Source organism: Epinephelus moara, chromosome 5 (assembly GCF_006386435.1).
Source record: "Epinephelus moara isolate mb chromosome 5, YSFRI_EMoa_1.0, whole genome shotgun sequence".
Classification (NCBI taxonomy): Eukaryota; Metazoa; Chordata; class Actinopteri; order Perciformes; family Serranidae; genus Epinephelus; species Epinephelus moara.
This window is the reverse complement of record NC_065510.1, coordinates 15,571,928-15,596,943: the sequence shown is the minus strand read 5'-3', so window position 1 is coordinate 15,596,943 and position 25,016 is coordinate 15,571,928. Positions and strand designations below refer to the sequence as shown.

The window sequence follows — 25,016 nt, the reverse complement described above, 5'->3', positions numbered from 1 at the left end:
TAAATAACAGTATCAAATAAAGGCCTGCTTGATGAGCGCTCAGCCCGCAAGTTTATTATGAACACTGATCAATATTTTAGAGCCAGGAGGCAGAGATGATGAAATGTACTTGTTTTGTCATTTTGGAAACAACCCCTGCTGCTGTAGGCCTACAGTCTTCAGAGCACATTGTGTGAATACGAAGCAGCTTCAAAGTGCTGACACCAACAAAGGCAAGAGGGGATTGTGCCAGGGATATAGATTTTTGGGAAGCTGAGATTATTTCTTTCTTTGATGAATAACTGCAAATATTACTTCACAAAATGCACCTAATCCAAAAAGAAAGAAAAAAAGTGTGTTAAGGGCTAATGTTGAGGCACTCCAGCACTTAGGTATGATTTTTAAAGACATAGCAGCACAAAATGTAAGCTAAAACTATATGTGTGAATCAAATAATTAACATGCTGATGATGCTGTTCATGTCTTGATGTGGCCTTGGTGATAAAATCAAATCCACTGTCTTGATTGGGGTCGCCACCCAAAACGTAGAATATGCTAAATCTCTCCTCCAAGGGAGATTGAAGTATCTGTCAATTACTAAAGTGGAGTTTCATCGCCTGATATTACTATTGCTGACTCAATTCAGTATCCCTGAGCTATTCCTGGGGGCCTCCAACAAGGAGTCAGATTCATTTAAGACACACATTGATTACTCAAAAGTCCCCAGACAGTCAATCATTTCCCACTCAGTGTCTGTGGCGGTGTTTGGTTTGTTGGGAATACAGAATAGGTAAGTGTGTGGGGCTGCATTGCCCCAAGGCATGCGATTTGCTTTGCATTCATTTCCTGTAACGTGACTTGAAGATATAGGGATGCTTAATATCTTTTTGACATGTGCAAAGTCTGCTTCTGGAGCTGTGAGCTGTTCCCTTTCTAATTTCCCAGGTAGCAGGAATAAAGGGGATGTTCCTAGCCAACAAAAAGACGGATAACCAAGTAAAGACGCACATCACCTACAACAGAGGCAGAGACTGGAGGTTACTGCAGGCCCCGAGCAAAGACCTGAGGGGCAACAGCATTCACTGTGTGCTAGTGAGTATCTGCGAGCGTGCTGCGTTCATACGTGTTTTTGTATGTGCGCGTTTCCATCAAAGAGAGGCCTTGACAGGAGTTGACTGATCCCAGCAGCAATGAGAGGCCCAGCTCAGAAAGAGCAGCGCCCGTCAAAGCTGAGTGCTCTGAGGCTGCTGAGCTGAAAGGTCAGCCATTTTGATTCAGTCCAATAAGCTGACCTCCCATTTAAGAAACACAGAGAGAAAGAGGTGTCTGACAGCAAAGCAGACGCTTCTTTTTTTTTTTATGTCTTTCTTCCCGAAAGCCTCTGAAAGTTAGGAGCCTCTCACGTTGTCGAATTGAGTTTTCACTCAAAAGCCAAAGTCGGAAATTTAAAGTAAGGAATCTAACTGCATGAGTTTTCAACTACATATGAGGTGTTTGTTGTTTGGCACACCCACCGCAATTGCCCAAAAGAAGCCAGACTGAGATGACAGGGTAGATTTGATGGTGTGTGTAACTGCTGCATACTTCATGATGTGCAAAGCGCATTAGCAGATTCTCTTAACATGACTTTATATAAAAAATAATCACCCTTTTTTGATAAACCAATTAGTGATTCTGCGGCGTGCCTCGCCTTCTACCCATATTATACAGTCATTTGTCAGGAAATGTCAGAGTTTTAATAAACCTCTAAACAGCCCGTCACAACATGCCCTGCACTACTGGCATTTTGCTGGGTCGTAATGAGAATTGTGTCAGTAAAGGTTAACCCAATCAAAATTAATGGTGAAACCAGCCAATGGGGAAATGGTGTTTGTGATAAAAACTTATGACTTGGGAGGGTTGTGCATCCGAGTCGATGCAACAGACGTTTTATTCCGAAGCGTCTTTTGAAGGACTTTTAGTGATGCTGTTTCATTGCTTTGATAACTGACTTTGTGATTTATTTTTCCGCAGCCATACTGTTCATTACATCTCCATCTTCACGTGTCTGCGAATCCCTACACATCTGGAAACATTGCCAGCAGGGACTCGGCGCCGGGGATCATTGTCGCGTCAGGTGGGTGAGAGGGATTCTCTTTTGAGTGGCATGTTGTTTCTTTCTCTCTCTATCTCCTTTGAGCTCTGAGGCTTTTTATCTCATAAAACAAAAAGCCTGCTGAAACTCTTTGACATTTTTGTTTTGTTTATTACAAAGTAATTAGATGAATTATTTGTAGCTTTTGACTAAAAGATGAAACTATCACTTGCTCACAGTTATTTTTATTTCAAGGTCCAGTGGGTAGGATTTAGGAGGATATATTGGTAGAAATGAAGTAAAATAAATATGTCTCTTTAAGTGTATAATTGCCTGAAAATAAGAATCATTGTCTTCTTGTTACTTTAGAAGGAGCAGTATATATCTACATAGGGAGTGGGTCCTCATCTACGGGTGTTTCTACAGAAGCCCAGAACGGACAAACCATAGGGCCATTCCCATTTTGACATGGGCCACTTAAGTTAGCAGCCCCTCTGCTTTGAAAAGATTGGAAAATCAAAGATATTACAATGTAAAACCGCTTTCTTCAATGTGTTTACCAGTTTAAATCACAGGGTCAGTTTGTTTTGCGATCGACCTCCTGAGCGTCTGGATTTTTAGTTATTTCAGAGGAAAAAAAGTGAGCACATGCCAAACTGCGTCGTAGAAGCAACGATTTGTACAACGTATCCTCATATCACAGTGTGATGATATCCTACGAAAGTGCACACACAACAGTTCGTATTATATCCTACAAATTAGCGTCCCACGAATAACGTTACAACATAGAGTTGCATAATTAACATGAAGTTACAGAGGTTAGTTTTAGGCAAGTAAAGTTTCCATGGTTGGGTTTAGGAAAAGAAACATGGTGAGGATATAACTTAAAATGACTCAAAGTACACTCAAAGTTCATATGGTGCCAGACTCAAGTCTCCGTGGGAAAGTACCAGGGGAAAGACTTTGGTTTTGTGACCGTGACCCATCCTCCTCCTCAACCTGCTTCCTTACAAGACAGCCTGAGACCGCTTCCTCATTTACTCCCATCAGTGCATTGGTCATGTGATTGCAGCCTTCCAAAAAACATGGGTTATGCACGAATTACTGGCTCAGAATTATGTAGGATATGTACAAATTAGGATGTATTACTTTTCATAGTTTATGAGAACAGCCTGATTTGTAATTTTAACCACCAAGTCAGTTTGTTTTGGAAAGTAAGAGACCTCTGCAGATAGTTCTGCTCCTGATAAAAACCTCCTGAATGTCTGGATCTTAAGTTATCAGAGCAAAAAAATGAGCATTCAGTTGCAGGTGCTGGGCTGGCGGTCCATCTCTGACAAGCACAACAGCATCAGAGAGATACAGATTTGAAACGTGAAATTGCTTCAATCTGTAATCTTACCAGTTTTAATCACCTGGTCCATTTGTTTTGGAAAAGAAAGAGACCTCTGTGGATAATTTGCCTCTTGCTTCAGGAAGCTTTTACTTCCTGTTTCAGCTGGTTACAATCTGCAATCCTCACCACTAGATGCCACTAAATCCCCCCTAAATCTCACACACTGGACCTTTAAAGACTCTGGATTAAACAGACTTGCATTTCACTATTGAAAGACAATTTACACATATTGCAGAAAGGAAGTCCAACTCGAAAAGAATGTTACGAGAATACAAACAATGGAGTTGGTGGAATGAATTCTACATTGTTTTGCTTGCTTCAGTGTTAGTCAGCACAAGACAACAAAGGAGACACCGATGTGCTTTTTGCCCGAGTTGTGTTTTTATTGGCAGTGGCATTCGCAATCAAGTAGTGCATCTCCTTTTTTTTGAGTTTCTCTTCCCCATCCATGGACGCATTTGTGCTAACTCAAGGAGGCAAAGACCACGAAAATCACTTAGACAGACCAAGCCAGAAAAATCTGCCTCTTTGAGTTAGTTGAAAATCCTGGCACTCAACATTTCAGTGCAGTGATGCTTTCAATATGGCACTGCAGCTCTCATCGCATACTTCTGTGGGATTGCATTCGGCTCTTTGCAGGTTTTTGCTCTTTACTTTCTGCTTTCAATAGTTTGTCCCTGTTCAGCATCAGTGTGCACAGGCTTCTGACAACATGCATGTGTCACCTCACCTTTGAACAGGGCAAATGACACAACAGAAAACTATATAATCTTCGTGTTTTAGCCCTCAGAGCATCGTTGTTCCTCAGAGCTCAGGAGAGAAAGCAAGGAGTCTCATTGACTCAGCGGGGAGAAAACAAAGAAATGGAGGAATATGAGATCAGCAGCCCCCCAGGTGAATTCACACCTCAGTGATATTTACTCCCGCGTGGACCGGCACTGTCAATAACACATCAGCACACGCCTCGGTGTCTGGAGAAGGTGTCTGGACCTGTGAAACAATGTGAATTAAACAAGTTTCAGGGATGTGGGAATAGAACAATGGGCTGATTGTGTTTGATCTGTGTCATTATTCAAGCTACGAAATGGCCAAAATGGACAGAGTGAGAGGAAAAGTGGTATTTTTTTATCATTAGCTTGTAAAATATGCAACACCTCTCGGTCTTATTGTGGTTTTACCTCCCACTTGAGATGCCTGAGAAGAGAGAAATCCCATCGCTTATCATAACATATTACTCACCAGCTTCCTAAGTGAAATCTGGGGATACAGAGACATTACACAGTGCAAGTCCAACAGTGTAAGGACTGCACAGAGGCACACAGTCAGGTTGTTCACTCACTAGCCACTTTATTAGGTACATCTGTTCAACTGCTAGTAAATATAGTTATCTAATCAGCTTATCACATGGCAGCAGCTCAGTTAATTTAGGCATGTAGACATGGCCAAGATGATCTGCTAAAGTTCAAACCAAGTACAAGAATAGAGAAGGAAGATGATTTTGAACATTGCATGGTTGTTGGTGGCAGACGGTCTGGTTGAAGCAGAAGCTGATGATCTACTGGGATTTCCACACACAGCCATCCCTAGGGTTTACACAGCATGGACTGAAAAAGAGAAAACGGCCAGTGAGCGGCAGTTCTCTGGGCGGAAAATGCCTTGTTGATGCCAGAGGTCAGAGGAGAATGGCCAGACTGGTTCAAGATGATAGAAGGGCAACAGTAACTCAAATAACCACTTGTTACAGCTTAGGTATGCAGAAGAGCATCTCTGAATGCACAACATGTCCAACCTTGAAGCAGATGGGCTTCCACACTGGGTGCCACACCTGTCAACTAAGAACAGGAAACTGAAGCTAAAGTGGGCCCTCCAATACTGGACAGATAAAGTTTGAAAAACGTTGCTTGGTCTGATGAGTCTGGATTTCTATTGTGACATTCAGATGGTAGGGTCAGAATTCAGCGCAAGCAACATAAAAGCATGGATCCATCCTGCCTTGTATCAACTGTTCAGGCTGCTGGTGTAATGGTGTGGGGGATATTTTCTGGGCACATTTTGGACCCTTAACTGAGCATCATTTAATCTCAACAGCCTACCTGAGTATTGTTGCTGACCATATCCATCCCTTTATGACCACAGTGTACCCATCTTCTGATGGCTACTTCCAGCAGGATAACGCACCATGTCACAAAGCTCAAATCATCTCAAACTGGTTTCTTGAACATGACATGAGCTCCCTGTACTGTACTCAAATGGCCTCCACTGTCACCAGATCTCAATTTAACAGAGTTCCTTTGAAATGTGTGTGACGTCAATATAGAACAAAATCTCCAAAGGATGTTTCAAGCACCTTGGTGAATGAAGGCATAGCGATGCCCAAGGCAGCCATAAGTGTATCTGTGTGACCCACAGCTAAAACACAATGTAGCATGTTTTTTATGTTGCGAAACAATCAGTGTGAGGTTGACGCAACAAAACTACTTGGTTAAATTTAGAATAAAGATCCTGTTTTAGGTTAAAAAACTACATTTGTTTCGTAACATGACATAAATACATCCTTTGACTGATATCAGCATGCGACAACCATTTGTAAATTGCTTTACGTTACATTAAAACCCATCCACCTCCCCTCCCTCCCACTCTACACAGACTTTCTCGCTCTTTATACTACATCACCTGCTCTCAGTGTCTGGAATTGGCACTGCTGGGTTTACATTGGAGTTACATCAAAGTGTGGTGCACTTCATAAAGACACAAAAAAGTGCCTTTTGCGTCAATGAGTGCGTTTACATGGACAGTTTTATTCCCTTTTCATTCAGAATAAAAGTTCATTCCTATTAAAAGTGATCTTGTAAACACCTAATTCGGAATGAAAATGGACAATGCAGTTGAAAATTCAATCCGATTTAAGGGGCTGGAATATTCCATTTCTAATTCTGAATGAAAGAATTTCTCAAGATTCGAGATAGAGCAGTTGGACTCGTTGCACTCACCGGTTTCCATTCGCCAAAGCACGGTCATCTGTCTTTCTTCTTCGACCTTCTACCTCTCTTCTCCTCCTCAACAGACGAAGCATTAGCAGAACAAGGTCGTTGGGTGCCGTAGCATTGTTCCGACCCCTCATTGTTCCGACCTCTCATTAGTCTGACGTCCCGTTGTTCCGATATGTGATTATACTAGGCTATACTGTATTTGTGTACCATAGAGGATCAGCAACGCAACAAAAGTAGGCTACTGGTCGAGATACAAGTGTCATAGAGAGGAGAGAATGAAACACCATAACCTCCTGTTATTAACTCTGGGGTCCGGGTTGTGTGGGGAGCTCTCCGCGGTGCTGAACGGCTCCCGGCGGGCGTATTTCTGCCTTGATGGTGCGCCGCGACCGGCTCTGGGTCAGCTGGGAAAGGCTTGAGGCGAAGCAGGCTCACGGCTTATGTGTTTGCCACTTTCTTTTTCATTTTAACCCACACCATGATCTTTTCCTGACCCTAACCAAGTGGTTTTTGTGCCTAAACCTAACCAAACCTTAACCACAGGGCATCATGATGATTTCAGGACTTCGGAACAATGGGTTTAATATGGTCGGAACAATGGGATGTCGGACCAATGGGCAGACCCCGGTTGTTGTTGTACTGCTGCTTCAAGAATATAAGCAAAACAAGCCCGAAAAAGGCACTAAGAATGGCATCGTCAAGCATCTTGTTATCCGGAGCGAGGACTACAGTGTTGTCTTCCGGTAAACGTAACCACGTAACATCCGCCTCGCCCCCTATCCAATCAGAAACCTTCCTTGCCCCAAACCTTGCGTGGACCCGAATAAAGGCAATTAAACTTAAAAACTTTAATTCCTAATGATTTCATTCAGATTTAATTAATTCCGAATGAGAAGCCATCATTTAACCGCACCCAGTGTCACATGCCGAGGGGTGTGACAAAGCGGCAGTATTGGATGTCCTGGGAATGAGAACATGCTGGCAGTTCTGGGGCCAAAAGGAGGTTTAACCTGGTACAAGGGAGGTGTACCTAAAAAAAAGTGGCCAGGAAGTAGTTACACCAGATTTTGTAGAACTACTTCTGAGTTCAGCTTTGACCTAATGGACTTACTGTAGTTTTGCACACAAACACACTCACATTTTTTCTATGTAATAAGTTATTGTAACTCATTGTAATTCAGTGCACACACTTTTTTGGTTTGAGGACTCAAAATTGTCACAAGGATTGAATTTGAGTTCCAGCCCTGCTCATTAGTCAAGAGGTGTAGTCTATACGCCTCTTGTCTAATGATCGATGGCAGATACACTGTATTTGTCTGGTGTCAGGGAGAAAGATAATATGTGAGAGAGCTATGTTTAGCCTTACTAAAACACTGTGTTAAGTTTGTCTTTACACAGTACCTTAGCAACAACTTGTGGTGTGTTGCAAGTGTACTGTACATGCACCTTAACTTTTGGAAATCAACCAAAAGGAGATTTTAGCTGGTGTAAGGTTACTCTGTAAATGTAGGGTTTGTATGTAAATTGTTTCTCCATAAGGGTTCAGACAAGGGAACAACCAGGCCTCTGAAACAGTCTCAGTACTTTCCAGCCTGGTGTTTAACCACCTGGCACCAATTACAAGCTAAATTAAAGCAATTACAGCAGTCTGCATAGCATTAGGAAAGCTCGTCTTAATATGGTCAGAGCTGCTGAAAGATGAATACAGTAATCTGGATTTATTGGTTAATTTAGGGGTATGGGCAAATGTCGCACTGCACAGTCGATCTTCTGGAGCACTGTAATTACAGCCCCAGTCTGCAGTTTGAGGCTGAGGCCCCCTGCTGTACTGCTGGTCCAAAGGCTCCTTACAAAATTTGGGATTTATTTGATCTCAAATAGAATTCATTCCCTGTGTCTGCATTATGCAATACCCCAACTCACACACTTACTGTAGTTTGTCTTCTCTCTGTGTACCGCCTCACCTCCAGGCTCCATCGGCTCAGAGCTGACAACCAGCAATGTCAGTGTGTTCGTCACCTCGGATGCAGGAAACACATGGAGACAGGTGAGGGTGTTTTTTTGTAATAATGTCCCACTGTCAACTATAATGACATTGCAGCTTTTTCTTTTTCAATTTTAGAAAATGAGAAAAGAGTTTTTGGAAATAATTGTGAAACAGCCTCTACCTTCAAAGGGAAAATTGCGGCTTTTTATGTCAATGTTCAATCAGTGTTGATGCTAAATGCAGTCTTTTGAATCATTAAATCCCTCAGTGCATGTTACACTGACCGAGAGAATTGAGTTATCCTGCTCGCCTACACGTAGCAGGATCCATTGCACACAAGCCTCTGACACCCAACATTTACCCAAGACACTATAGGTGAATCTGACCTCTCAGCCCTGCAGGTCTTGGTTGTCTTTTTAAGTTTATCTTTAGGATCCATAGGAAGATCTCCTGCACATCTTTGTCTAAGTGAGGAGTAAAACTTTTATGCATTGTAACACACAAACAAGCTGTCTTGGGGTTGTCATCAGCGACAGCATTCAACAAAAACTGCCCACGCTGAAAATCATTGCAGTAGAATGATTTAGTTTCTGCTGGCATCGGAGGGCAATTTGAGCAGCAGCACCACCAGTTGGTGTTTGCTTTAAGAAGCTCAGGTTCTCGATGGTCCCTGCCAGCCATATCCTCTTATTCAGCCACAGCCTCGGCTGCTCTCAGCTGCAATTCTTCGGACTTCGAATAAATATTCCTGAATGTGTGAGTCAGCCAAAACACTGTAAAATGCATCCTCATCCATAATACCCATCATATTTGGGGATTCCATTTTCACTGTTGGAAACATAGCTAGTTTGCCAAACAAGCAAGAGAGCGCAGGAAGTTTTGTTTTTGAGTGGCATCTGGAGCACGCCCCCCTGGTATGTGTGTTATTATTGCTGCAGTGAAGTTAGCAACTTTGTCAGTGGGAACTAAGTGGCATCCTGAAGATAACACAAAGTACCAAAAACTGCAGTTCTTTGAACGGCCACTAGAGGCTGGCGCCGGAGTCAATCCCCATAGACCCTCATGTTAAATTGCCCAACTTTAAAGGAGAAATAAACATGTTACATCTTGGTATTAAAATGGTGTTGGTCTCTTGCTAATTTCTGAGTTAATAATAACTTGAGGGGTGAATTTCTATATAACTTACCCATTTACATTTCATTGCGGCTTAAAGTTACACTTTGAGTAACAAGCTGTCTGTAGAAAGTATCCTCGAGTTATCCGTCCCTTGCTCCTCCACAGCTCCATCCACATATGGTCACTTCTGGCTGCAAAAGGCCAAGATGGCTACAGCCAACATGCTAAATTCGAGGCTTCAAAACAGGAGTCCACAAACCAGTGGGTGATGTCACAGTGGCTACGTCCATTCATTTATACAGTCTATGGCTGCAACAAAAAAATTCACGACCACTGGAGAATACTAATGTAAATGTTTTCTTATTTATGATGACAATTTTGAGTATACACGGATTAAAAACAAACAGTGCTTTATATACAGTATGTTTACATATATATCAGTTTTCGATTATGGACACTGTTGTTAGCTGAGATCAGCTCCCATCTTATATTCCACCATGTTCACTGCAGCAATTATATTATATTATTAATATTACAGACTTGCACCTTATAATTAATTTTTCCAATGATGTGCCCAATTGAATCACAGCCTCCATATGGAGGACCATGAACCGACTGACCTGCTATCCTCTCACTAAAAATTATCCTCCTCCTCACTCTCTCTCCCTGATTTTATCATGTAGCCTTTTAATCCTCATACAGTAGCCAGAGCTTTTTAAGGTCGATAATCAAATGAAGTTTTAAGAGTTATTTGATTCAGTCCCTGCATACAGTGCCTGTGGGCCGCCCCTTACCTCACCTGATCCTAGAGCTTTCAATTGATGGGGCTTGTTTCTAATTAAACACGGCAATGAAAAATAATCATTTGGAGGTTGATGTGGCACGTACTAACCCTGATGCATACTGTGTGTGTGTATGTGTGTGTGTGTGTGGTGTATTATTACTTTGCTTGAATGATACAGAGTGGGTGTGTGCAGACGTGTTGATCATGTACACGGGTGACAAGCTGCTGAAAAGTGAGCGCTGTCTTGTTTTTTTTGTCCCCGCAGATCTTCGATGAGGAGTACGCTGTGCTGTATCTTGACCAAGGTGGAGCCTTAGTGGCAATAAGACACACTCCACTTCCCATCCGTCACCTGTGGTGAGTCATCGTGACAGAGATGTCATTTGTCACAGCATGACTTATTTCCCCCAGAGGAAGCCCTCGAGTCTTAAGTTAGTCAAACAAAGGCAAATGAGGTTGTGTTTGAAACTGTGAGACAATATTCTGGTTAGAAAACCCAGCAGCCATGGAAAAGTCTGCTTTGACAATTGTCATTCAATTTCACCTTTCCGTGTTTGAAGCCATAATGAGTCTCGCTTCTACTGATCAGTGTTCACTGAGCAGAGAGCCTCAGCCCTGCGCGGAATATGAAATAAAGTTGTTAGACAGCTCTCAGGGTCATTAGCTTGTGCACACAGTCGGGGGTTAGCGTTAGTGGCTTGTGCGAAGGCTGTTTGTGTTCCCAGGTTGAGCTTTGACGAAGGACGGCAGTGGAACAAGTACAGCTTCACCAACACGCCTCTGTTCGTGGACGGGGTGCTGGGAGAGCCCGGGGAGGAGACTCTCATCATGACGTGAGTCACAGAGAATTGTCAAGTTGGAATTCTATCAATCACCTGAAAAATCAAAGTAACAACAATAGTCTGTGTGTGTAGAGGGGGTTGTGCTCTCATCTGCCTTTACCCATGTATCTCCATCTGAGCCTGCTTGATTCAGCATTCCTGACTGCCTGTTTTCCTTTTCATGAATTAAAAAAAATTCTCTCAAGGTCTACCCAACATCAAAACTGGCTGTCTCCAGATTATGATCACAGGAGATCAATGCTTTGGCAGCCAGCGACAGCGTGACTGTCCATTTGAAGAACATGAAGGCAAACGATCAAAAAAAATGCCTGAGAAAACAGACAAGAAACTTTGGTTTTAAAAAAAAGTTTTAACAGCATTTAAAAGTGGGAAGAGCAGTTAGTATAATTCGACATGTCCTCAGAAACCACATTTATGAAGATTCTTTTTGTGTTCTTCCACATTTATTATTAGAATAGCCCAGAGCTGGAGTGCATGCATATGGTATGACACAGCACCACTCTCATATTGCAGTAGAGATTTAGGACTTTGGGATGTGTTACGAAAGGGTTTGCACAGCCATTACATCAATGTTTCAAGACACCTGCCATAAATGACAGACTGACAGTCGGCTCTGTAGTCAGCTCTACAGGAGAGTGATAGGACGCAGCTGGAGAGACGGAGAGGGGGAGAGAGAATAGGAAAATGCACGGCAATCGTCTCAGCAAGAAAGGAATAAAAAACAGAGTTGGGAAAAGGGGCAGTGTAAAGACAATGCTTGCAGGTTTGCATTGAGAATAAGCTCTCGAGCACGGAGCCTCTGGGCTGGCAGACACACCATTAGTTTTCATAAGTCCGCACTGTTTTCTTATCAATTTGTACTCATTTTTACAGTAAGTGCCTGTCATGGTCGGGTGCCTCCAGAGCTAATTGACAGATTGATTGTGATAAATATGTTGTGGTATGAATGGTGAGGGGGGTCAGCGCAGAAAAACACACCCACTCAATTTAGCCGGAGATGGAATATTTATCTGGTTAGTCTCGTAACCTTGGATTCTGTTTTGTTTTTGACCATTGAAATATACGGATATTCATTATGATTAAGCTTTCAGAGGAAATAAGTTAATACTTTTCAATATCAGTTCAAACTTGTTATACAAAAAAAAAAAACACCTTAAAGATGAAAAGATGCCAGAGTCGGTGTTATATTCCAGGTTGTATCTGTACTGTTAACAAATCCTGTGAAAAGTCCAAAGCCAACAAAGTGTTGAGGCACCAATATGTTTCGTCAAATTCCTTGTCAGATGGTCGAACAGCTTTGAAATCCTTCATCCTCCCACACACACCTGATGTCGAAATTTAAAGAACTCCTTTAAAGCCTCCTAAAACTTCTGTAAGTTGAACAGGTATAAACACATTTGTCTCAAAACATGGTCGAGCAAAATGTCATACAGGCTAGTTGTTTTATAGCATAACTACCCTACGCTGCTTTTTCTGGGACTTTTTACTCTCCCTAACTCAGGCTCTTCCTCAGCTGATTAAGTTTTCATTTTTAAAAAAGGCTCAGCACCTTCCTAAAATAGCTCGGTTAACCAAACAGGAGTACACAGTAGGTGAGGAAGTGTTCAGATCCTTTACCTAAAGAAATACTTCACCCATAAAATGACCGTTTATGAATAAGTTAGTCGTGCTGTGTTACTTTGAATTCATTAGAAAACAGTTTTCCTCGCATGCCTCCACAGAAAAATAACAAACATCGATTGTTGATCACATTTAACAATAGCAAAATCTTAAGAACTATATCGTAGCCAACTGGACTTGCTTGAGTTTCTTGAGGCTTCTTCAGTTCTAACAGGCTGGTGCAAAGTCATAGGCTTTAAATTCTGTGTGGGTGTGAACTCTTAAAGAGGTCACATGTGAGTCGTTGACCTATCCGCCCATCATGTGTGTCGTTAGGGTGTTAAGTCGTCTGGGGAGGGATCTAAGGACTGCACTGTAGGTGGGTGATACTTTAAGTGGTGTCATAGGCCGCCTCCTCTGTTTAACGATGGTCGCTCCAGTTTGAAGTAGATGGCGTCTTTCATGCCTCCAAGATGTGTACATGCTGTCCTCGAAGGAGCATCCCTTTTCTTTAAGATGTAAATGGTCAGCCAAGTCTTGACCTGAGGAGCTGGCTCTCCTGTGTTGTGCCATGTACTTGTGGAATGGTTGTATTGTTTCCCCAATGTACGATATAGCACTTACCATGACCTGGATGACTGAGAATCTTCACCGACAACAACAGCAAAACTCTCATTTATCCAGTCGTATGCTCAGTACTTCCCACAACACATGCGCTTTCAAAAAAACATAAGTAATGGAGTCTGGCTTTGAAGAGAGCATGGATAAGTTTCACTTTCAATCCAGTTTTAAATAGCAAGATTTTAGTGAAAATAATGTGTTTGAGAAGTACTGGAGACTTAGATTATACTGCACAAGTTGTATGAAGGTTTGATGTTTTGCTAGTTTTACTGTTGTTAAAAACGGTCGCCAATCAATCAGTAACCTAGGATATTCGCCATTTACCGTGGAGGCATGCAAGAAAAAAAAAGTTTTCCTCATGCATTCAAGGTGACACAGCATACACTAATTAATGTACAGATGTTCATTTTGTGGGTAAAGTTTTCATTTAATCCACTGATTGATTTGTTTGTTAAAACTCTGAAGATACTGAGAAATGCTGCACAATTACCCAGAGCCCAAGGTGACACCATCGCAATGTATGTGTTTGTTTATCCAACCAGCACCACAACTTTAGAAAATTAGAATGAAAAGCAGTGGAGCTGGAACCAGGCTGGTAGAAAAATATTTCCGCACACTTACATATATGCAGTGTTTGACTTTATCATTGAGCTTTCGGTCTATTAGACCTTCATCAGAGCAAACATAAGGCAACAATGGACGGGCTGGTAAAAGTACTCCGAGGGCGTGGGGCTTCTATCTCTAGGTTGTGCACAGGTGTGTCACATACAGCCAAGTTTAGACTGAGATTGGTTACTTTTACCAGCCTGTCCATTGTTGGCTTATGTATGCTCTGATGAAGCTTCAATAGACCGAAAGCTCAACAATAAAGTCAAACACTGCATAGATGTAAGTGTGTGGAAGTCTTTTTCTACCAGTCTGGACTTAATGATGTTTCCACCACCTTGCCATGACCAAGCTGGGTGGAGCGGAGGTTACTCTGCATCATGAGATGGAACCATGAAATAGTTTCAATAGACTCAAACGATCATCAAAATAGTCGTCTATTAATTTTCAATCACTCAACTTATCATTTTAGCTGTATTCTTATACACTCTTGGGTAGTTTAATTCAATATTTGATCTTTCTATATAGTTTTTATTTTATATAAAAACCTCAAATTGTAAAGCAACTAGTAAGTAAAGCTGTCAAACAATTGTAGTGAAGTAAAAAGCACATTAATGAATGGAAAGAGTAGCCTCATTAAAATACAAGTGCCTCAAATTTGTACTAGAGTAAAAGTACTCAGTGAGATTCTACCACTGGGAGTAAATAGTACATTTGTCAGGGACTGTTTTCAGCTGTGGATCAATATACACTTTGTGCACTAGTGTAGTTCAACAGTGTGGTTCACTCATGTGTTGTTAGAAGCTTTTGGACAGCACTGCAGCTCTATGTCCCAGATAGATAAAATATACTGTATCTTAATAGTAGGATCAGGTCATTGGTGAGTTTGGTCTTCTCCAGGAATTTGTTGACAGTGAGAAAACATAAACTATCACCAGCCTAATGCTTTAACACAAATTCTGTTGGTCATTATCTGCAGCATGTTTTGTATATAACCAGCAACAGCGTGCATGGCTATTTTCCAGGATATTCGGCCACGTCAGTCATCGCTCGGAGTGGCAGCTGGTGAAAATAGACTTCAGGTCCATCTTCAACAGGAGGTGTACAGAAGCGGATTATCAGACGTGGCACCTACACAACCAGGTACGGTGTGTGCCAGGACAGAAATAAAGACCACACTTGTTTATCACACACCCCAAAAAAAAAATGTTTGTGACGGCTGGTGGAGAAATCTACATGTGAGGCTCAGATGGAAGAATCTCACACTAATTTACTGTAAAAGCTTAACAGCCAGCATCATTTTTATGTAACATATTTTCTTGTATGAAATTACAGTTTAAAGCAAGTGGTGTATCACAATATTTAGAAGATCTTTTTGTCAATTGATCTGTATTTAAATAATTGGTGCTGCAAAATAACTCCCTTGGTCACACATTTAGTATTTCCTACAGAGCAAAACACAGGATTTACTCAATAGTGAGCAGTAATTGTGCATAAAAATACATAACTTACAAGTCATCATCATTTTACACCATCACTGACAGGGTGTACACTTGTAAGCCAGAATATAGGACTGATTAGAGTTGTGATATCTCTCTAATTGTCAATTAATATGCAAATCTTCATTTAGGTGATCGTCTGCAGTGACTTTTCTCTCTGCAAACAAAATACACTTTATCATGGGACACTATGCAAAATGTAGGAAACCATCACAGGAAACCCAAAGTGTACTTTAAATTCTCTCTTTTTTGTTGTAATAATCAAAAATATACAGGGTTCACACAGAAATGGAAAACCTGGGAAAGTCATGATATTTCAGAACCTAATTTTCCAGGCCCAAAGTCATCATAAAATAATAAATTCCTTGAAAATTGTTGAAAAAGTCGTAGATTTTGTTGCGTGTATAGTGATCTTCTGTCGATAACCTTCCACGTAATGTAATATAACCGCAAATTTATTTGCTGTAGACTACATGTTGACGTAATGTAGCACTAATATGCGTTGATATGTGACATTTTGTTTACCGTCACGTACATTTCTTCATTTTCTCCAGGCATTCCATCTCTTCCTGCATGTTTGCCACTTGAATCTGATATGTTCAAATAATGCCGAGCAAATGGGACAAAACAAATAATACTGTGACGGTGTGATTTAACATGTTTCCATATCGATGCCCCTTCATTTTTGAGATGGGGCATATGACACGGGAGTCCCAATGCGCTTTTCAGTTTTGTTTTAACTGCTCTGAAAGTAGAGCGTGGTAGGTAGGTAGGAAAGGTATTGGTGTTTTTTGGGGGGTTTTTGTAACAAAATTAACCGATGTTCCACGCACAGTGTCGGCTTTTACTCCCCGTCTTAAAATGCTCATACCCACATACCTATGTTGCTGCATTGTTTTCAGACTTGCATCCAAAATGTGTTTGTAATCAAATGCATAAAGATTACACTGAGTGTGTTTACATGGACATGAATAACCCGTTTATTATCAGGTTTTTTGATTATTCAGTTTGTGTTTCAGCATGTAAACTCCATATTCTGTTTATGAGAAACCCAAATATTCTATCTGGAATACTGCTCGTGTTAACACTATACCCTGGACATTCATGTCCACAAAATCACACTCACTGATAGTACAAGCTTTAGAGCCAGTGACAGACTTACATGAGTGCGTGTAGAGCTTTTTTTAAAATTAGAATACAATGTGTTGACTGTGACCGTATGTTGAAGTAATTGGAGTGAATATAAACATAAGTATTAGAGTCTGAAAAGGTTGCTGTTTAATATTCATACATTATAGTATAGCCTACATTATACAGTTCTGTTTATGTTGTACGTTGTAAATGGTGATGGAAATTTTATTATAGGTACTTAAAAAAGTCATGGAGACATTTTGAAATTTTTTCCATGAAAACGTGTGAGAACCCTTCAAGTAAATTTCAGATCAGACAGGCAAATGCTCAGTATCCAAAAAGTGATCAGGACAAGTGTTTAACTTTCCAATAAGAAGTGTTAATAACCATCACTCCAAATTCAGATTTCAGACACTTATAAATCATCACTGACAGCTGATTTCAGCTACTGCCTTTAAACGTATAAAAGCAAGGCATTTCAGAAAGTAATGCTATGTGGGAGTTAGTATTTTATGTAAAACACAGTTCGGACACTCAAATAAAAATGCAGAAAGTCAATAGTGCTCTAGGTAACACATGCGGAGTGACTTTAGACACAGCCTACAGCATGTGCCTTATGTCAGCACTCTCTGCTTATGAATGCACTTCCATTCTGCTGCATAAACAAAATCCCTAAAAGCGGATTAAAGTTTTGACTTAATGAGCTATTATTCCAAAATAAGATGTCAATTCCTTCATGGAAAATTAAACCATCTAAAGTCTGCGGAGCTTGTTTTCTCTGTAGCACTGCTTCTAAAGGTTTGGTTGAGACAGAGTTTAGCTTGATCAAACGCCAGGCTTCAGCGTCTGGGTAATGTGTGATCACTGGCTGCTTTTAGCCCGGCCGTATAGTGAGTGGACTGACGCTCGACATCTTTCAGCTCCCAGAGCACTTATGCAGATTCTCCAGCCATTCCTGTTGATGCTCTGAGTGAACCGACTCTAACTACCTGCATACATTAAACCCGCCTGAGAAACCCCTCAACCTGGCCAGGCCCGGAGCCGAGCCAGGGACTTAGAGCGCGCCTTTATTCATGGCCCCACTCTTAATTGCTTTAGACACCCATATGCTCAGAGCAGGCTAATGATCAAAACATATAGCATGGAAGATGACAAGAGTCCAAGCCAATTACAGGGCTAACCTGCCTAAATGTAGAGGCACTGTAGGTCCCAGTCTGCTGCAAGAATAAACTGAACACTACCTCAAAACAGAGGACAGTGTTTGTGTTCAAAGACCACAGGGAAAGTTAAGGACATTTTCAGGAGCTGGGAGTCTATTTGTGGATACAGCCGGATCTTTTTAAGCATCTCACTACTGACACCTAATGCACGAAGACAGAATGTTCCAGTCATAAAAACATAGCAGCAGTGTAGCACAGAGGATGCAGTGAAACACACTGGTGTTATCTTCTTATCTTTTTTGTACTCCAACTGATTTTATATTCACTGCTCACGCATAGATACAAGGCTAAAAATGGATTTTGGCGCTGGCAGCTTTTGCCACTGAAGCTGCTTCTTATTCGTTCATCTCAATATCACAAAAAAAATCTCTCTAAAAAAGAACTCAAGCAGCACATTCTCCAGTGTGACACTTGCGACGCAGGAACAGTTGTTGAGTTTAGCACACCACACGGCACAAGGCCGTAAATATTCGCCGAACAGGAGTGCACAACGAGCTGAAGTTAAGCAAGCCAACAGTGCTTTTCACACACAGTAAGATGCACACATGGCTTCTTGCATCATGTAAATTATTTATGGTGGCAAGTTACAAAAGCAGCTCATTTTTTAAACTCTCTCTCCTCTCGGTTCTCTCCTGAAATCGGGCCTGCAGGGCGAGCCGTGCCTCATGGGAGTGAAAAGAATCTACCGGAAGCTGAAGCCCACGTCCAGGTGCGTTATGGGAAAGACGTACTCTGTGTCTATGACATCGGGCCCCTGTGACTGCACAGAGGCTGACTTTGAATGGTGAGTATATGATTCTTTTATTTTTATTTTTATTTTTATTTTTTGTCATCCCATAGTCAGTCCCATTTGCACTCCATCTGTATTGTTGTTAAAGGGGAATTTCACGAAATTTTACAAAGCAAAGTCACTCTACTACTCGCAATACAGTTGTATAATGTATTCTCTGATTCTGGAAGAAGCTTTTTGAAAACAGGAGTTTGAAATATGAGTAATGCTGGCTTGATATCAGATTTTCTCTGCATGATAATTGTGGCCAAAAGAGTTCATGATGTTGATATTATTGCGATACCTACAGAAAATTCATCTTCATCGTCAAATTCGTCCTCAACTGTTTATTGTGTGTTTTGTCTCTTTTTTTTTTTGCAAATGAATTAAACAAGTGTGGGGATGTAGAGAAAGAGAATCTGTAACCATACCTGTGCAGAAATTTACAAAAAAAGGCAACCAGATGGTGTTTAGGCAGGGAGACAAAGCGACAACAGAAAGACACATGTATTATTTCACGGTTATCATCAGTATCAGTACATCACGTCACCCCGTGATGGTGTTGTCATGGTGTTGACAGGGCAGGTGGGGTTCAATGAAAAGACGAAAACAGTCCAGTGTTTTTGGATCTTGACCTAAACTAGGGACTAAAAGTTCTCCTCCTTCGTTGCTTTCATTTTGACAGTTCTATGTTCAAAATGTCTCTTTTGAGCCCCTAACTTTAGCTGTATACAAAAAATCAATGTGCAGGAAATGATGCAATGTATGTGCTGACAGTCACACAAACTGCAGCTTTGCAATGCTAGAAAAGAAAACAAAATGGTTTTGTAAAAAGTTCACTCTGTCTCTGGTTTGTTTCCTGAGATCTTCAAGTTCTCTCAACACCATCCACATTTTTAATTTCATTAGTTTTTATTTATTTATTTATTTATTTTTCGCAGCTGTTAGAAGCATCTGTCTGTGATAACCAGCCCTGAGCCCTTTGGGCTCTACTAAAGATGAAGTGTAAATGTCACAGACTGTATAAAATAATGGATGTTGCTGCCGTGACATCACCCATTGGTGTGTGGATTCCAGTTTTGAAGCCTTCTGTTTGGCATTTTGGCCATCGCCGTCTTGGATATTTGGAGCCAGAATTGATCATATTAGGACAAGAGGGCAGAGGAAATGCTAACGCTAGCTGCTAGCTTGGCCAGCACAGCTATGGTTGACTGTGATCATGCTAATGGTAATTTTTGCCACCAAAAAACAGGCTTAAAACCATTAAAACAAAATGTACTTACTGTAAAAGCTGAATATCTGACTCCTTGGAGGGTCTTTTAATACAACCAAATGCTGAACAAGACATTTTAGGCAACCAAAATGTTACAGTTAAGATTTAATGACTTAAAATCACATTGAAATAGTGACAGATTTTGCCATACCTATACTTTGTGAATCTGGTGTTACGCCATTGTTACGTTACCAAACCAACGTTGTTGCTGTGGTCACAACTTTACAATAGACAGCAGCCACCTGTCATTTAAAGTAGCCATGCCTTTAATTATGCGTTACTTTAAAATGTAATCTGTGTAGTTAAATAAACATTAACTCTAACACTAACTTTGATTAGCTACAAAGGCCAAAACTGTTTTTTGTACCAGGCTGTAACATTTTAATTTGGGAGTCTATGGGGATTGACTGGCTTCTGGAGCCAGACGGAAATTTGAGGAACTGCGGTTTCTGGCTTCATTTTTCTTCCCTGGAGGTTGACACTTTGTTAATTCCTCAGAAATGGCTCATGAATCAGTACCTTTGGAGCTAAGTAAGCTCCTAAAACAGCTGGGTACTGTAGTTTGTAACAGATGTCATTCAAAGAGGAGTAAAAAGCACATTTGTTGGGGACTTTCCTCAGCTGTGGATAAATACCCATTATTGCATTGTGGGATTATAGTCTACATCAGGAGCGCACTAAAACCTCAAGTGTATTCTACATACTAGCATCTTTGAGTACACAGTCTTTTTCACAAGGTGTCAATTAATTAATCACAAGCAGACGTAACAAATGGCTTAATCTGCAAAGTGCATTTACACACGTTCACACATTCAGACTGTATAATTCTGTGTCCCTTAACAACTCCCTCTGTTAGCTGTGTTGGCAGTTCTAAGCTATTATTCCTCACCAATATGAACACCAACAAAGAAAGAAAAAAACTGTAATGAATACACTAGTGTATTTTTTCATTACCAGTGCCTGAATTGATTCCACCTGAATAGAAATGATAATTCATAATAATAGATGCTTTTGTAGCTGCTGTTAGGGATTGTTTCTATTACAAGTACAGTTACAGAGAATTTTGTTTAACATCCTTACAACCTGCTTTCTTTGAATTATCAGCAGTACTAATGTTGTTTTTTTTCATGCTTTGGTCGCAAATCTGCAGGTCTCCTGAGTGAGGCAGCTCTTGGAATATGCACCATCAAAACCATAAATCACCAAGCCTAATAGCTTTCATTAACAATCACAACACTTTTGCATCTGTGTGCATGTCGCACTAATTGGGGCAATTTGTCCCTATCATTTTGGGGACACAGTGCTGCTCTGCCTTTTAATTTGTAGGACAAACAACTCATGGGCTGTGTTTAAAAAGCACCAAAGAGGCACAGAACAGTCGCTGTAACTTCTGTGTGACTTAAATGACATTAATTAACATGTTGTTCCCCGCAATTCTGTAGGAGGATTTCAATATTCAGTGTGTCTGAAAATACAAAACAGATGATCCTTTTCAGCTGGAATATTTTATCATCCTCTGATTGATTTGTCTGTGAGTAATATCACTCATTTTACAAGTACATGTCACACTTGAAATAGTGCGTTTCTCATTTTGGAATTGAATTTTCAAAACACAGCCTCGGGAATGTTTGCATCCGTCTTGTCTGTCACTGTTTCCTCCATTGTTTCTGATTAGATGCGTTTTTCTGTTTTTGTCTGCTCTGATCATTACAGTGATTATGGCTATGAGAGACGGACCGACGGCAAGTGCACCCCTGCCTTTTGGTTCCATCCATCAACGATGTCCAGGAGTTGCACCACAGGGATGACTTTCCTTAACAGCACCGGGTGAGCACAGGACCAGAGCAGACTAGAATCAGCACACATATTCTCAGTAGTGACTCGCAGGCATTGGGTAAAATAAATGGTGCATTTGAGTTGAATAGCTCCGGGTACATTAATTAGTTTCTCAGGGACAAGAAGGACAGGCTGAGGAAAATGTGGGCTGAATGATCAAACACGCGATTTGAGAATATAAACCATAGTAACGATGTGATTAACTGAGGGTGAAGTAGTGTTTGCGCAACATGTTTTAAAAGCTACAAAAGAGTGTGCAAAGTACAATGGCTTCTCCAGAGTGTACAACCTCACCTCAAGGTCCATTTAGTGGCCGTTATGGAGCTTTTGATTATTTCAATTTTTAAGCCAGCATGGGCAAAAAAGTCCTTAAAGTCCTCAAAAAAGTAAATAGATAAAAATTGTAGTCTGAACTACTTGATCTACATTTCCAAGACAACTGGGAAGACTTATGTGCTAATGAAAACCATGTCAGATGACTAAAAGCTTCAGAAGTTCCCATATGAAACAGATTGAGTTTGCTCAATCATCCATTTGCTAATATACTTCCATAGATTGTATTGAAATAATGGATGTCTCAATTTTGGCATTTTGGCTGTCACCATCTTGAAATTTGGAGCCATATGTGACCATATTTGGACAAGAGGTCGGTGATAACCCTGCTAGCTGCTAGCTTGGTTAGCATGGTGTATTTACAGCTATGGTTAATTGTGATAATACGAATGCTAATGCTAATTTTTGCTAGTGAAAAGTGAAAGTGCTACTGAAAAAAGGCTTAAATATATTTAAACAAAATTTACTTACCAGAAACCAAATATCCGACTCCTTGAAGGGTCTTGTAGAACAACCAAACTGTGAACAAGACAACCAAAAAATTACATTAAGTTTAATGAACTGAAAACACATTGAAATAGCGACATCTGCAGCTACCCCAGTATGCCATGGTAATGTTACCTAACCAACATTGTCGCTGTGGTAGGAACTTGTCAGCGAACATCACCCACCTGTCACTCAGAACGACCACGCCCTTATTCTTGCATACATTTAAGTCTTGATAACTTTTAAACAGGTGCGTTAATTAAATATTCACCACTCGTAAAGTTGTCATGAATGGGTAAATTAGCTGTGGAGACCAAAATTGTTTTTTGTACCAGACTGTAAACATGCTATTTTTTGCTGTAAATTTGGGCATTCTTGCATGGAGGTCTATAGAGACTGATTCACTCTTGGAGCCAGCCTCAAGTGGCCATTCGAGGAACTCGAGCCCCGCAGGTTGCCACTTGTTTACGCCGAGTGATTTCTGGCAAAGCATGTTGTTCTGGATTTATTTATCCAACCTCTGAGATATCCACCTTTAATCTAATTTAGTTTCTACTGCTACCCCGGCACAATGGAGGTGATGTTCCCAACACTGACGAATTACGCTTGACAGTTTAATTAGCAACATCTTTTTCATAAAAGCACCCCTGATACTCTGGATCATCCACAGACAACATTGTTTAACAATTTCTGTATTCTATCCATCTAATGGTGACAGAGTTTGTATTCTCCACAAATACACATCTTCATCATTTAAGCCTTTTGTGCTTTTCCACCCCCAGCTACAGGAAAGTGGTCTCTAATAACTGTACAGCTGGGGTCAGCGTAGAGTACACAGCCAGGAGGCAGCAGTGTCCCATCCAAGCACCCAAAGGTCTCCACCTGGTCACCAGCGAGGGCACGCTGACAGCCACCCTGGGCGCCAATGTCACCTTCCTTGTTTTTCTGGAGGAGGTAAGCGCTTTTCTGCACTTGTCAAAAAGCCTCATGAACTGCCACCCAAAGTAAATGTCATTCACAATGCAAACAAGGGCAAAGTCTGAATTATCAGTATTTACCACATACACCAACATTACACAGTGCAGGGAGATCTTTTAGAAGACGATATTCCCTATGATCAGACTGTCACGATACACGAGTAACGTACTCTATCAACAGAAGCACTTAGTAACTTTCCTATTTTATGCTCAAAGAATTTATTGAATATTGAATATGGAATTACAGTTGGAAAATGTCCCCTGACCAGAGACAAATGGAGACATAAATTTTGCTCAGCGCCGACCATGTTATGTCCATACTCTATATATATATATATATACAGTCGCTATATTTTGCATGCTAGTTAGTGTCTAATATGGAGACTTAGGACACTGTTTAAGAGTGTAAAAACATCATTATCTGCCTCAATAGCCTTTGTTGCTGTCCCCAACCAGCAGGACCTTGGCATGGTAACACTGCCATAGAACCATGTAAAGTGGTGGAAATGAACTCCGCAAGTACTGTGTTAAAGGGAACATTTGCACCCTTTTATATGGATGTTCAGTCACTGTTGATGCCATATGAATTCAATTGAAGTAATAAATTCTTCAGTGTGCCTCAATCTTTTAGGAAGTCTTGGTTATATAATTTATTGCTTTTGATCAAACATGTCCTCGCAATCAACTTATGCATTACTACAGTTGATTAGCTAAGACATTTTTTGAGTTTGAAAAATGATTTTAAAAATCATTACCTTCAAACTAGCCCATATCACTAATGTAAGTCCTATTCACACAGGACTAGTATTGCCAGGAGACCTCATGGGATTTAGAAATCATCACCATGTCTTTGCTGTGTGTCATGCATTGGCAAAGAATAAGATGAGTCATTGTTTTACTTAACTTACTGACATTATCTTCTGGAGACGATGCGCACAGACATTTGTAACTCTACTCAACACAGAAACTCTACAAACACCATTAGCTGTCATATAGAAGCTAGAGGCTAGCTAGAAAGTTATTAGTTGTGACACTCAAGCATTCCAACACCGCACATAAAAACACAAGACACAGGACATTCAGTGAGGATGTACAGTGTTAACCTCCTTATTTTCTTTTAAATATGGGTTCAACTAACCGATTCTGCCACACAGTTACACATTATTCATCTCATCAACTTTCAAGATTTCGTTCTGCTGATGGATTTGAGCTTAGTCTTTTGGTAAGTGGATCTGCATGCTGTGTAGCGAGACGAACCTCCTGCACCCAAAGTGCTGTCAAAACCTTCATTGATAAACGCAGTCCCCATAATTCTCTATGAGGAAAGGGGCAGGAACAAGGCACAGAGAAAACAAAAAAATCTAAATGTGACCACAAATCAGCATTTTGCTGATTTACACGGTACTATTATCACATGACCTCTGTCTTTGGCTAAATATAATAGGTAATTTGGGGTGGAATATTTACTTGATAAATTGCAGACATGGCAGATTTGCAT

The 25,016-nt window shown here is 40.7% G+C and overlaps 1 protein-coding gene across 1 annotated transcript in view; it reads left to right on the top strand.

Annotated features, from left to right (window-relative positions):
* LOC126390783 (VPS10 domain-containing receptor SorCS1) overlaps positions 1 to 25,016 on the top strand; it is a 49,918-nt gene that overhangs the window by 3,923 nt on the left and 20,979 nt on the right. The window contains exons 3-11 of the mRNA XM_050045241.1: positions 925 to 1,071; positions 1,993 to 2,095; positions 8,410 to 8,486; positions 10,592 to 10,683; positions 11,052 to 11,159; positions 15,020 to 15,137; positions 18,495 to 18,628; positions 21,600 to 21,713; positions 23,324 to 23,495. Coding sequence (XP_049901198.1) covers positions 925 to 1,071; positions 1,993 to 2,095; positions 8,410 to 8,486; positions 10,592 to 10,683; positions 11,052 to 11,159; positions 15,020 to 15,137; positions 18,495 to 18,628; positions 21,600 to 21,713; positions 23,324 to 23,495 — 1,065 coding nt within the window. The remainder of the gene's footprint in view (positions 1 to 924; positions 1,072 to 1,992; positions 2,096 to 8,409; positions 8,487 to 10,591; positions 10,684 to 11,051; positions 11,160 to 15,019; positions 15,138 to 18,494; positions 18,629 to 21,599; positions 21,714 to 23,323; positions 23,496 to 25,016) is intronic.